The sequence below is a fragment of the Fukomys damarensis genome, unplaced genomic scaffold, assembly GCF_012274545.1.
Source record: "Fukomys damarensis isolate Sample0158 unplaced genomic scaffold, DMR_v1.0_HiC HiC_scaffold_35, whole genome shotgun sequence".
NCBI classification, from domain to species: domain Eukaryota; kingdom Metazoa; phylum Chordata; class Mammalia; order Rodentia; family Bathyergidae; genus Fukomys; species Fukomys damarensis.
Window position 1 is genome coordinate 42,558,437 of NW_022900947.1, and position 13,868 is coordinate 42,572,304.

A 13,868-nucleotide genomic window follows, 5' to 3' on the forward strand; every position below is an offset into this window, starting at 1 on the left:
ATGACAGATATTGGTTCTCATTTTTCACCTTACCTGTGGCCTCCCTTCATCCCCTCCTCCCTTCCCTATTTACAAATACTTTATTTCCATTTTTTCATTCTCATATTTTTTCTTTTCCCTTATTTCCTTTCCCCTACCCTTCCCACTTCCCCTACACCTTTAGCCCTTTTCTTCCTATTTCACATTGTCAATTATACCATTAGGATCTTATGTACAATTAGTTTTTCACACCAGAGAAACTATATGGTATTTACATATGTGTGACTTATTTATTTCACTTAGGAATATATCCTCAATATGCATTCATTTTCCTATGGATGACTCTAATTTCTCATTCTTATGGCTGAGTTTTAGTTATTCCATTTTCTAGAAAAACCACATCTTTATCCAGTCTCCAACTGATGGGCAAATGGGCTGTTTCCAAGTTTTAGCTATTGCAAACTGTGCCGTTATAAATATAGGTGCACACATATCACTGTGATATGATTCTTTTAGTTCTTTTTGAAAGATACCCAGCAGAGGGATGGCTGGGTCAAATGGAACCTCTAATCCTAGTTGAGGTATCTCCATATTGATTTCCATAGTGGCTGCACCAATCTGCACTCCCACCAACAATGGAGAAGGGTTCCTTTCTTCCCACAACCCCACCAACATTTGTTATTGGTTGATTTCTTGACAGCAGCCATTCTTTATGGGGTGAGGTGGAATCTCAGTGTTGTTTTCATCTGCATCTCTCAAATGACCAGTGATGTGGAACATTTTTTCATATATTTACTTGATGCTTTTACTTCTTTGTCTGAGAAATGTCTGTTCATTTCAAATGCCCATTTTTGAATTGGGTCTTTATATTTGGGAGTGCTGGTTGTTTTAAGTTCTTTATATATTCTAGATAAAAATCCTTTGTCGAGCATCCGGTAAAAAGTTTTTCCCACATTGTAGGTTGTCTCTTAGTTCTGTTGCCGGTTTCTTTTGCAGTGCAGAAGCTTTTTAATAAGATGAGATCCCAGTTTTTCTTTCTGCTACTTCCCGTTCTACTGGGGATTTGTTCATAAAGTCTTTTCCTATGCCAATGTCTTCCAGAGTTCTGCCTAACTTATCTTCCAACAAGTTTAGTGTTCCTGTTTTAATATTTATATCTGTAATCCACTTGGATTTTAATTTAGTGTATGGTAAAAGATAAGGGTCTAGTTTTAATCTTTGGCAGGTTGAGATCCAGTTTTTCCAACAGCATTTATTGAAGAGGCTATCTTTCCTCTATTGAGGATGGTCAGCTCCTTTGTCAAACATGAGGTAGCTGAGTACATCTGGATTTGTTTTTGTGTCTTCCAATCTGTTCCACTGATCCTCAGATCTGTTTCTTTGCCAGTACCATGCTGTTTTTATCACAGTGGCTTTGTAGTATAGTTTCAAATTGGGAATTGTTATACCTGCTGCAATGTCTCTGTTGCCTAACATGCCTTTTTCTATTCTAGGTCTCTTCTGGTTCCAAATGAATTTTTCAATTATTTTTTCTAGTTCTGTGAAATATAGTGTTGGAATTTCAATCTGGATTGCACTGAATCTGTATAGCAGTTTTGGTAGTATGGCCATTTTCACTATGTTGATTCTTCCTATCCAGGAGCAGGGGATATCTTTCCTTTTTTTTTTTTTTTTTTTTTTTTTGGTTTTTTGAGACAGGGTCTCACTATGTAGTTGAGACTGACCTGCAACTCACTATGTAGCCCAGGCTGGTCTCGAACTCACAGCAATCCTCCTGCCTCAGCTTCCCAAGTGCTGGGATTGTGCCACAGGAGTGTGCCACCACACCCGGCTTTTCCATTTTCTTATAGCCTCTTTCATCTCTTTTTTCAGAGTGCTGTAGTTTTCAGTGTAGAAGTCTTTTGCTTCTTTCATTAGATTAATTCCTAAATACTTCATTTTTTTGGATGCTATTATGAAAGGAATTGTTTCCCTAATTTCTCTCTCAGTGAGTCTGTTATTTGTGTACAAGAAGGCTATTGATTTTTGAGTGTTCACTTTGTATTTAGCTATTCTGCTGAAATTATCAAGTCTAGAAGTCTTTTGGTGGGATTTTTGGGGTCTTCAATGTAGAGCATATCATCCGCAAACAATGACAGTTTAACTTCTTCCTTTCCTACCTTTATTGAATTTTTTTTGGGGGGGTACTGGGGATTGAACTCAGGTCCTTGCACTTGCAAGGCAGGCCACCAAACCACTGAGCTAAATCCCTGGCCCTTTATTGCTTTAATTTCTCTCTCTTGTCTAATTGCTGTGGCTAATGTTTCCAGAACTATATTGAAGAGGAATGGTGATAGTGGGCATCCTTGTCTTGTTCCTGATTTTGACATGAAGGTTTTCAGTTTTTGGCCATTTAATATGATGTTGGCTGTTGCTTTTTCATAGATAACCTTTATTAAGTTGAGATGTAGACCATCTATTCTATTTTTTGCAGGGCTTTTTTCATGAATGGGTATTGAATTTTGTCAAATGCTTTTTCTGCATCTACTGAGAGGTTCATATGGTTTTGTCCTTGACACTGTTAATATAGTGTATTACATTTATTGACTTGTGTGTGTTGAACCATACTTGTATCCCTGGTATAAATCCCACTTGGTCAGGATGTATGATCTTTTTTATGACTCTCTGTATTGTTCACTAGTATCTTATTAAGGATTTTTGCATCTATATTCATTAAGGAGATTGGCCTGTAGTTCCCTTTCTTGGGGTCTTTCCCTGCTTTGGGAATCAAAGTAATGCTTGCTTTCAGGAATGAATTTGGAAGTATTGCTTCCCTTTCAGTATCATTGAAAAGTTTAAGGAGTAGTGGCAGTACTTCTTCTTGTCTTGTACAATTCAGTGGTGAATCCATTAGGACCTGGGCTTTTCTTTGTTAGTAAACTTTTTTTCTTTCTTTTTTTTTAACCAGGGATTGAACTTGGGTCCTTGTGCTTGCAAGGCAGGCCACCAAACCGCTGAGCTAAATCCCCAGCCCCTAGTAAACTTTTAATTACATTTTCAATTTCACTGATTGTAATTGGGATGTTAGAATTTTTTTACCTTCTTTGTTCAAATTTTTTAATTCATAAGTATGTAGAAATCTGCCATTTCTTCTGTGTTTTCCATTTTATTAGAGTACAGGTTCTCAAAGTAGGTATTGATGGTCATCTGGATTCCTGTTGGATCTGTTGTGACTTCACCTTTGTCATTCCTAATTGCATGGATCTGAGCCTTTCCTTATTTTGACAAGGTTAGCTAAGGGTTTATCAATTTTATTTATTCTTTCAAAAAACCAACTCTTCATTTATTTTTTGTATCATTTTCTTAGTTTCCATTGCATTGATTTCTGCTCTAATCTTTATAATTTTCTTTCTTTTACAAGCTTTGGGTTTTTCTTGCTCTTCTTTTTCTAGGAGTCTAAGATTCATCATTAGGTTATTTGAGCTTGCTCTGTTTTCCTAGTGTGGGCATTAAATGCTATGAATTTTCCATGAACTGCTTTCATTGTGTCCCATAGATTCCTGTATGTTGTACTGGTATTATCATTTATTTGTAAAAACTGGCTAATTTCTTCTTTAATTTCCACTGTGACCTATTGATTATTCAGGAGAGTGTTGTTCAATTTCCATGTGTTTGTGAAGTTCTTATGATTTCTTATGCTATTGATCTCCAGCTTGACTGCACTATGATCTGATAGTATACAGGGGATTACTTTGATTCCTTTGCATTTATTCAAACCTGTTCTATGAGCTAGTATGTAGTCTATCTTGGAAAATGACCCATGTGCAGCTGAAAGTATATTCTAATTTTGTGGGGCAGAACACTCTATAGACATCAAGTCCATATGTTCAAAATTTTGGTTCATTTCTTGAATTTTGTTGATTTTTTGCCTACATGATCTATTAGTGATAGTGGGGTATTTAGATCTCCCACTACAATTGTATTAGTGCTTATTTGGTTTTTCATGTTTCTTGTTTTATTTAGTTGGGGGCATTAATATTTGGTGCATGTATGTTTGATTGTTATCTCTTCTTCTTGAATTGTTCCCAAGGATGTAGTGGCCTTCTTTGTCTCTCTTAATCAGTTTTGATTTGAAATTTACTTTGTCTGCAAATAAGATTGCTACCTCTGCTTTTTTCTGGGCTCCTGTTGCATGGAGAACTGTTTTCCATCCTTTTACTTTCAGTCTATGGGCTTCTTTTTTGCATAGGTGTGTTTCTTGTATACAACATATTGTTGGATTTTGCTTCTGAATTCATTCTACTAGTCTATTTCTCGGTGAATTGAGCCATTGACATTGATAGTTATAACTGATATGTACTGACTTATTATTGTCATGTTATTGTCCTTTTGTTGACTTTACTTTTTCCCCCCTCTCCTTTTAATTTCTTGCCTTTCCTATTTGATTTGGTCTGTTGGGCCTCATGGTGTTGTCACCTTCATTGTCTTTTTCTAGGATATTGTTTAGAATTCCTTGTAGTGCTTGTTTGGTATTCATGAAGTTTCTCAGGTGTTCTTTGTCATGGAAGTATCTTATTTCCCCATCCATTTTGAAAGACAGTTTTGCAGGATACATCAGTCTAGGTTAGAGGTTGTTTTCTTTTAGGGCTTAGAATACCTCACTCCAGGCTCTCCTTGACCTGAGGGTTTCTGTTGAAAGCCTGCTGTGATTCTGATGGGCTTTCCTTTGCATGTGATTTGTTTCTTTTCTTTTACTGCTTGTAGTATTTTGTTTTTCTGTTGGGTTTCTGGGATCTTGATTATATGTCTAGGTATAGGTTGGTTTTTTATCATGGCTAGTTGCAGTCCTATATGCCTCACTTATCTGTATGTCAAATTCTTCCCGTTTGGGAAGATTTCTGTCATTAATTCTGTGAACAGCTTTTTAAAGTCATTTGTATGACTACTTCATGGATTCCTATCAGTCTTATGTTACTCTTCTTGGCATTATCTTGGTATCATTGATTTCTCATGATCCCTTACTAATTTTGAGACCTCTCTTTTCACAGTCACTGAGTGCAATCCTACCTTCTTATATCTGAGACTCTATCTTCACATTCTTTTATTCTGCTGCAAACACTTTCAATAGCTTTTAATCTGGATATCTGTTTGAATCTGTTTTATGGATTCCATTTCTTTCCTATATTGGGCATTCATTGTTTCCATTTCTTTCTTATGCTGGGCCTTCATGGCTTCTATCATGGTCCTGAGCTCATCTATTTTTTTGTCAGTTTCTTTTCTAGAGTCTCTAACCATGACTTTTCATTTTGCTCACCATCTCTGTAGTTATCTGGGAAACTATTTCTGTTTTGAATTTTTCTAGATCTGTTTTGTTACTTCCTGTGCTATGAGTTCAGGGTGTGCTGGTGGTTCATTGTCAGATTTTTCAAACTCATTTGCCCTATTGTTTGCCATTTGTGAATTGGAAGTCTGTCTTTGTGTCTTGCTTAAATGTTTTCTCAGTTTTGCTTTTGTTGTTGGGTTTTCCTTGGTTTAATTCCTGGGTTATTTCTTAAATCTTCCTGATATAGTTGCGCTTTAGCTTTTGACTCATAAACATTCTCATTTTCATATCAGAGAAGACAGCTCATTAAATGTCACAACCCTTTAGCCCAGTTGATAAAATCAGCAACACAAAAGGATCAAGAAGAACTTAGATTAATGAATCTATAACCTTTAAACCATGTGTGAATTAAGTTAAAATTGAGGAGCAGCCCAAAATATGTTTGTAGTCAATAAACTCTTCAATACACCAACTTTACCATTTAGAAAGGGCTTAGACAAGAGTTTGGATGAGAGGAGTAGATAAGTAAAAGAAATAGAGAAAGTTTCAAGTGATGCCAGGGGACGTAGGATGACCATACAAACTTTAGGAAACTGTTGAAGTCAAAAGTGAAGTACAGAGTGTAGGAATAAGGACAAGAATATAACAGCAGTAATAGGGGCTCACTTTCCTTTGAAACTACTGACCTTTGAGTGAAGGAAAATGAGAGAAAAGAACATAAAGAAAGAAAAACATGATAAAAGAAATCCAATTTAGGGCAGGAACAGAAAGGGAGATGAGGAATAATATGGGGGAGCAAAAGACTGCGTTGGAAAAAAGAACAACAACAACAAAAAAAAAAAGAATTTGCAGAGTGGAATGAAAAGAAAGAAGAAAAAATTTGAAGGGCCTCTTTCAGACTATATCTCTGCTGTCATAGTATACAGTGTGCGCAGCCATGTGCAGAACTAAGTCCTTTGATCTCAGCTAGCCAATGGGAGACCCCTGAGATTCAGGCTGATTTTGGGCTACAAGGCCCAAATTGAGCTCCCTGACCTCCTGTAGAGTTCAACTCTACAAAGTTCTACTACAGGTTCCCTCTGCCCTTTCTTTGAAGGTGTTCAAATTCTGGAGCTCAGAAAAATGCCCTGTATGACCACCTGTGACTCTGCAGAGTGGATCCAAGGACTGGCACAGTCAGAAGGCCAGAGAGTGGGGAGGGTGTTTGCACAAGTGCCCACGAGGCAAGCTAGTCCTCACCGGTTGGCCCCAGGCAGTCCAGAATGAGTGGGGTCTCCAAATGACTATCCCAGACCTCTGCCTTCCACCTTCTGCTGGATGTTGGTCACATCGCAGCTGTTAAAGGCATTTTGACCCTGATACACACCTGTCGAAGTGGTTGGCAGAAAACTGGCAGGTTGCTTTTATGACCACCCTCCAAGCCAGTTCAGACTGAATATTTAGTATAAAATCATCTTTTACATAATGGCTTTCTGTGGAAGTAAGCCAGGCATAGTGGCACACATCTGTAATCTCAGGTACTCTGGAGGCTGAGGCAGGAGGATTACAAGTTCAGGCCAAACTTCACTATATAGTGAGACCCTGTCTCAAAAAGAATTTTTTTTAAAATAAAGTGTTATAGTGCCCGGAGTGAAAGCCAGATTCATTAATTTAGCTCTATATAAAGCTTCTTAGTACAGCTGACGCTTCAGGTATGAAATATTTTATTTTCTGGTTAGCTGAAGAGTAATAAAAAATTCCCTTCAATTTTTTTTTTTTAAATCCTTAAAAAATGTGTTGGTTCTTTCTTGAGTCAGGTCGTGCAGGGATCTTTATTTGATATTTAGTGATATTACAAGGCCCAGTTCACAATCTTTTGTATAGCATTATAGAACTAATTAGAAAATTAAGCAGAGGCTTGGGGCGTAGCTCCTTGGTAGAGTGTTTGCCTAGATATGCAAGGCCCTGTGTTCCACCCCTGGCACTGCAAAAGAAAATTATGAGAATCTACCTTTTTCTCCCCACTTCAATTCCTGACTCAAACTTGTTTTGGTACGTGGTACGTGGCCTTTCTCTTCATCTGGAGTACAGTAACAAATCCAAGTGACTGCAAACCCCAATGTTAAGACTCTGGAATATCAAGGTATAAACCTTGGTTGGATTTAAAAAGAGCAAGACCACAGTGAGCCCTTTTCTTTTGAGATAGTAAATAATTTAATAAAGTAAAGATTATTTCTGTAAGTGCATAAATTTTTCTTGAAAGATGGGGACTTTTGTCCCATAAACATAATTACAGCTTACTTTTGTAGAATGATTAATATATGCCAGCACTATCCTAAACATTCTGATAACTGCCCTGTCTGGGTTTCCATGGCAACTTGATAAAGTGTGTGCCATTATTATCCTTACTTTATAGCTTAGAAAACTAAAGCTTTGGGAGGTTAAACAGCTTTTCTAAAGTCATGTAAAATCAAAGCCATGTCTGCTCCATTTCAGAGTCCTGTAATTGCTGCAATCCCAGCCATCTGTGAGGTGGTTACAGAGCCTGGAAGCCTAAGCCAGAGGATGCAGCCTCTGCTTGTGTGTTAAGTGGTGGTAGCTGGTGTGCACACTTGCTTGTTTTGGCCCCCACCACTCCATGTACCAAATGAGGGCTCCAAACCAAAATTGGCTTTCTAACTGTGTTCCTGAGCCTTGCTGCCCCTAGCAGCCCCATTAGACAGAGCAGTGTCTCTTTTTTGACTTTCAAACACTGGGGTTCCACATAGGTTGTTGGTGGGGAGGCTTCCAATGCTAAAAATCAATCTCATTAAAGCAGTTAAGTTAAAAGCACACTAGTGAACCACATAACTGCCTGGCTCTCTCATGGGAATGAGATTTTATGACACTGGAGATTTTATTTTCCTACAAAGTAACATCTTCCATTTCTAAAGGAGAGAAATTCCCTTGGTTTTCTCTTGATCAGTGATGTCACCTCACCTTCCCACCCAGTGGAGTCCCTTAGGCATGGGCACATTTTTGTGTCAGGAAGGACTGTTTCTTAAACTTACTAATAACATGTTGCCAGTTTAAACAGCAAGGAACTGACACAAGTCTGTTAAGTTCACAGCAGACCCCTCTGTCTCCTCCTGCAGAGAAGCCAGTGCTTCAGAGCAGGCACTCTCTGGACGGCTCCAAACTTATGGAGAAAGTGGAAACTGCCCAGCCACTGTGGATAACATTAGCACTACAGAAGCAGAAGGGGTTCCGTGAGCAGCAAGCAACGCGAGAGGAGAGGAAACAGGCCCGAGAGGCCAAACAGGCAGAAAAGCTCTCCAAAGAAAATGTGGGTACCCTGCTTTTCAACTTTCATTTTTCTGTCCGAAACTTACCTATTTTAGGTCACAAAGATTGATTTAAAAAAAAAAAAAGCTAAATGGTGGTGATGGGAGTTTATGAAAGACAGAAGAGTAAATAAATCAACTTGCCTTTAAATCAAGCACATATTTTCATTATGAAATTCAATGTGGTTTTACTATGCTTTTAGGTGAACTTGATTTGCATAATCCGTGGTGAATTTACAGTAGTGATCCACACAGAGCACCAGATAGGGCAGCCTCTCCAGTCTAAGTTTTCACTTTCCATGGTTTCAGTTACCCAAGGTCAACCATGATCCAGAGGCATTGGATAGAAAATTTCAGAGACAGTCCATACATTTTAAATTGTGTTCTGAGTCATGTGGTGGAATCTCCTGCTGCCCCACTGCATCCCTCCAGGACATATATTCTCTCTTACATGTGTCCACTCTCCACACCACCCACCCTGTAATGGTCTTGGTCATTAGACTGACAGTCACAGTATCACACACACTGCTTGTGTACAGGTAACCTCTACTTTAACAACGGCCCCCAAAGCAGAACCGTGAATCAGATAACCCAAGAGAGACTGTAAACTGTAAAAAGGTAAAAGTTATTGACTTAGTAAAGAAAGGAAAAATATCCTATGCAGAGGTTGCTAAGATCTAAGGTAAGGACAAAGCATAGCTTATGTAGGGTTTAGTACTATCTATGGTTTCAGGATCCTGTGGGGTCTTAGAATATATCCTTCTTGGATAAGAGAACACTAATATCTATGAGAAATAAATGATTTAAAGCAGTGGGCAGAATAGAAATCCAGAGCCTTGTTCCTGTGGCCAGATTTCTCAGTTTACTGGGGCTTTCTTGAGAAATGAACTTTGTCCTGGGGGCACTGGCACTGACTACTCCCTCACTGGAGGATGGGCTGAGCACACAGCTCACCAGTGCAGTCAGCCCTTCCTCTGGGAGAAGGCCAGCACTGATTGTGAAAACCCCACAGCTACAAGGTCAGTCTGTCTGTGTCAGGTTGAGAAAATGCCTCCTGTTTCTGCCCACCCAGGCCGGCATTAGCCCACAGCCTGGTAGCAGCAGTGTCAGGAGAGCAGGTTCCCTGCACAAGTCCACCATTCAGCTGGAGGAAAAGCATGAGACAGCCGTGTCCCGGCTTGAGCGAAGAGAACAGCTGCAAAAGGCCAACACCCTTCCAACATCTGTGACAGGTAGGAGCTGGCCCATCTCTGCTTACCTTTGGTTACAAGTTTCTCAGGACATGTTTTTTTTCCTTCAGTGAAATAGCTAGCACACCATCAGAGGCCACAGGCTGCCTTGTGACCCCATTCATAATGTGAAATGGTTATTGCTATCAAAGTGGCTCCAGCTTCCTAAGAAAAGTACCTGTTTTGAAGTGTTTGTCTTTTCAGTCTCCTGAGTTCTAGGAGGACACTCACTTCTCACAGAGGCCTGTAAAGAAAGCACTGTGATTCAAATGAGTTACCAGACTACAAATCACAAGAGCTGGCAGGTTCTGTGGGGCTCAGGTGGAGGAACCAAGGATGCTTAGTGTAGGAGATACCTAGTAGAGATAACCTCTCCACCTTGATAGACCCAAAGTGCTGGCTGATCTTTTTCTTTATGGCATGGATAAGTCATATGACTGTAGTCACAAAATGTGCCTGAAATTCTTTTTTCGTGCTAGGCTTCTAGAAACTGAAGTGAGAACCAGCTGCGCTGTAGTCACTGTTGTTCTGTATGAAACAGTCATAAACTAAACTTGCTTTTCCTAGATCTCACTGAACCTGCCCGGAAACTTTACCTGTCATGTATTTCACTGGGTTTTCCCCATTTTGAATCTCTTATTTCTGATAGTAAATCAAAATGTGGTTCTAGAGTTGGGGTGATGAAAGGTTGGCTAAAGGATGCCCAACTTCAGTTGGATAAGATGAATGAGTTCAAGAAATGTATGGCACAATAGGATGACAACAGTTAACCAAGACTGTATTCTTGAAAAGTGCTGAATTTTAAATGTTCTCAGGACAAACACGATAATCTTGTGAAGCAGTACATGTTAATTAGCTTGATTTAGCCATTCTACAATGTACACTTATTTAAAAACATGTTATACACAAGTATGCAATTTCTGTTAATTAAAAAAAGCCTAACACTTTGCCTTTATACCCCAATCCAGTGGAAATCTCGGATTCAGCTCCCCCGGCACCACTGGTGAAAGAAGTCCCCAAGAGATTCTCCACCCCCGATGCTGCCCCTGTGTCTACAGAACCGGCCTGGCTGGCTTTGGCCAAAAGGAAAGCAAAGGCCTGGAGCGACTGTCCACAGATTATTAAATAGAGCGACTCATCCATTCCTAGTGCCAGTTCTTGGCTCCTCTCTTGCCCTTTTTATTTATTTATTTTTTTATATGAAGAAAGCAAGCTAGGTGAAAGAAGCATGTTTTATAGACGCTCAAGTAATGTTTAGAAACAGAACTGGTGGTGTTCATTGTAAAGAGTGTATTTGCACAACCCTAGGTCCTGGTGCCTTGAGCTCCCTTAGATCTAGAGACAATTCTGTCCAAGGGACCACGTGAAGTCAGATCTGCAAACTGAGCTCCTCCCGAGAGCCTGCTGCACCCATCCCCCTAGCCCCGCCAGAGGCACCCCCACCTGCCCTTCAGAACATGTACTTTTGCCAATCTTTGTGAAGGTTTTTGATTCTCCTGGTTTCTTCTTTCCGAAGCATTTGCCATTACAAATATTTGGGTATGTCTACCCTCTCTACAGTATAGGATCACATATAGAGAACAAGAATGCTATCTTCTGAATGTAGCCAGTCACTAGGAATCACAAGGAAGAGTCTGGCTCCCAGCTCTGTGCCTCTGTCTGCTTTTTATAATTTGCCCACCCAGAAGCTGGGACATTCACACTTCCACCACACTGGATGCACAGTGTGATCAAAGTGTCCATTTGGCCCAGTTGGCTCCTAGGGGACATATTTCTCCAATATGGTAAAGAAAGAAAATTCTGTATCAGAGTTATAAAAGTGCCCTCTCTGTCTTGAAGACTTTCCATCTAGTGCACTGGTTCTCCAGATGTCCAGGCTGCATCCTAGGCCTACTGACACGGTGCTGTGGGAACAGCGCCAGGGGAGCACCTGCTGGCAGACACTCTTCAGATTCACTCTGGTCTGTCCTGAGGGTTCAGACCCTTTGGACACACTGATTCTAGGGCATTCTAGTTTCCCAGACTCTGAGGGGAGGATCATTTACCCACAGAAGCAAAAGATGGGGAAAAAAACAAAACAAAAACCCACGCAAACACAGTGTAACAGGCTATTGACATTGTATGTCTCTGGAAATTCCCTTGGGTCTTTAGAGAAAACAGGAAGTCAAGATCTACAGCCTTTGTACTCAGACTCTAATCGAGTAATTCAAATTTAGAGTCAAATTTTAAGTAGCATTTATAATTTAAAGCATTCACCTTGCTACCTTTAAAAAAAATCTGAGTTTTAAGTGGCCTTGTCATACACATATGCATTCAAAGAAGGGACTTGGCAGTTTCAAAGCCACATTTACTTTTATTTCCCTAAATTTGCTTTACATGAAACAGACATACCAGCAAATCCCTACATACTGCTAGCACATAACTTTGTATGTATAGTATGGGCATATTTCCTTTTCCTGGATTCTTACTCCCAAATATAGGTGCAATTTTTTGGCCTAGTGAAGGGCAAATTACATCTTTTTCTCTTACAAAAACACATTTTATAGTATTCATTTCTTTATTCAATATGCAGTGTGACGTTATGCTGTCATTTCCTTAATGACAGAAAAGTTATTTACCATATTCTTTCTAGAAACAATGGCTCAGCTTTACTGTAGCAGCTGGCATGTGTGGTCAAGTGGATAACTGTATTCTTGCAAGTTGGGTTTAATAATCAATGTAGTATCTTTATTGCTATTGGAAACAATATCCACTGCACGTTTTCAACACTGATGTTCATTTTTAAATCTTATAGGTAGGCATTTGTTAGTTCAGTGTTTTCCTCACTAATATGACACTTTTTAATGGCAATCTTTTCACCTGTAGCCCTGGAGTTACAGTACTATGGTAATTCTTCCAAATGGACTTTTTTCTTTTATCCTATCAGCTTTACACTGTATTGGCAGGGAACAGGTGAGGAAACAAGATCATTAAAGAATGGTACAAGAATCAGGTGTGTACTGGCTCAGGTACTAACTAGACCATACAAATTATGTTCCTTCGGCCAGGCATGGTGGCACACCTGCTCTTCTGAAGGCAGAGTCAGGAAGATAAGTTTAAGGCCAGCCTGGACAACTTAGCAAGAGCTTGCAACATAAAAATTTTAAAGGGTGGGGATATACACTCAGCGGCCCCTGAGTTCAGTCCCTACCCCCACCACCACCCCCAAAAAATCAAAAGTTTTTAAAAGAGTCTACTGAGGAAAGGGCAGTTGCAGTACTTCTACCAACTTCTGAAGGTACATGTTTAGCATTTCATTTACAAATCCATCCCAAATTTGCACTAAATACCAATGAAGTGTTATTTTGCTTTGGTTGTGCTGCAATCTTTTCTGAGCAACAAAATATGGGGAAATTCTGTAAAAACACTAAGTTCAAGTTAGTCTTTTCTTTTTAAAATGAATGTTATGTTAGATACGTACTTTTTTAAAAAATTTAAACTTCTGGCAAAGTTACATATTAACCATTGTTCATAGGCTTACAATATAAAAAAACTAAAAACTAGAGTTTTTTGTTTACTTTAAAATTTTTTTCAAGTGCAATTGTTTCTTAAACATTACTATTATCATTTTAGCCAGTTATCTGCAAATGTATAGTATGCATTCATTGTCTCTTCTTGTGACGTTTAATTGCTTATTTTAAAGCAGAAACATTAGCTACAAGTGTCTTGCAATATTTCTACCAACAGTAACATTAGTAGAGACTTAATGAAAATACCTTAGTGTGACTTTAATATTATTTTAAGATTTTTGGTTGTATAAAGTTTTAATGTAAAATGTCCATTACTGAGGGGAAAAGATCTTTCAATAAAAAATACCAACAAGATCCTTGGCATTGATGAAAATCTCCTTTTTAAGTTGAAATTTTTACTAATTTCAATGACTACAAGTGGTCTCACATTTACACAGCTTTGTGTGAACAGCATATAAAGTTTTTTATATGGTAATTTATTATACTTTTCAGTAAGTATTAGAGGAAAAAAATGAACAAAGAGACAAACGTTTATCTCAATCTTAAA

At 38.9% G+C, this 13,868-nt stretch overlaps 1 protein-coding gene across 1 annotated transcript in view; it reads left to right on the plus strand.

The window, feature by feature from the left end:
- Positions 1 to 13,655, plus strand: part of Cracd (capping protein inhibiting regulator of actin dynamics) — a gene marked incomplete at its 5' end in the record, with an annotated part of 158,074 nt that extends 144,419 nt beyond the window's left edge. The window contains 3 exons of the mRNA XM_033758869.1: positions 8,395 to 8,585; positions 9,656 to 9,815; positions 10,781 to 13,655. Coding sequence (XP_033614760.1) covers positions 8,395 to 8,585; positions 9,656 to 9,815; positions 10,781 to 10,941 — 512 coding nt within the window. The remainder of the gene's footprint in view (positions 1 to 8,394; positions 8,586 to 9,655; positions 9,816 to 10,780) is intronic.
- Between the last annotated feature and the right edge of the window lie 213 nt (positions 13,656 to 13,868).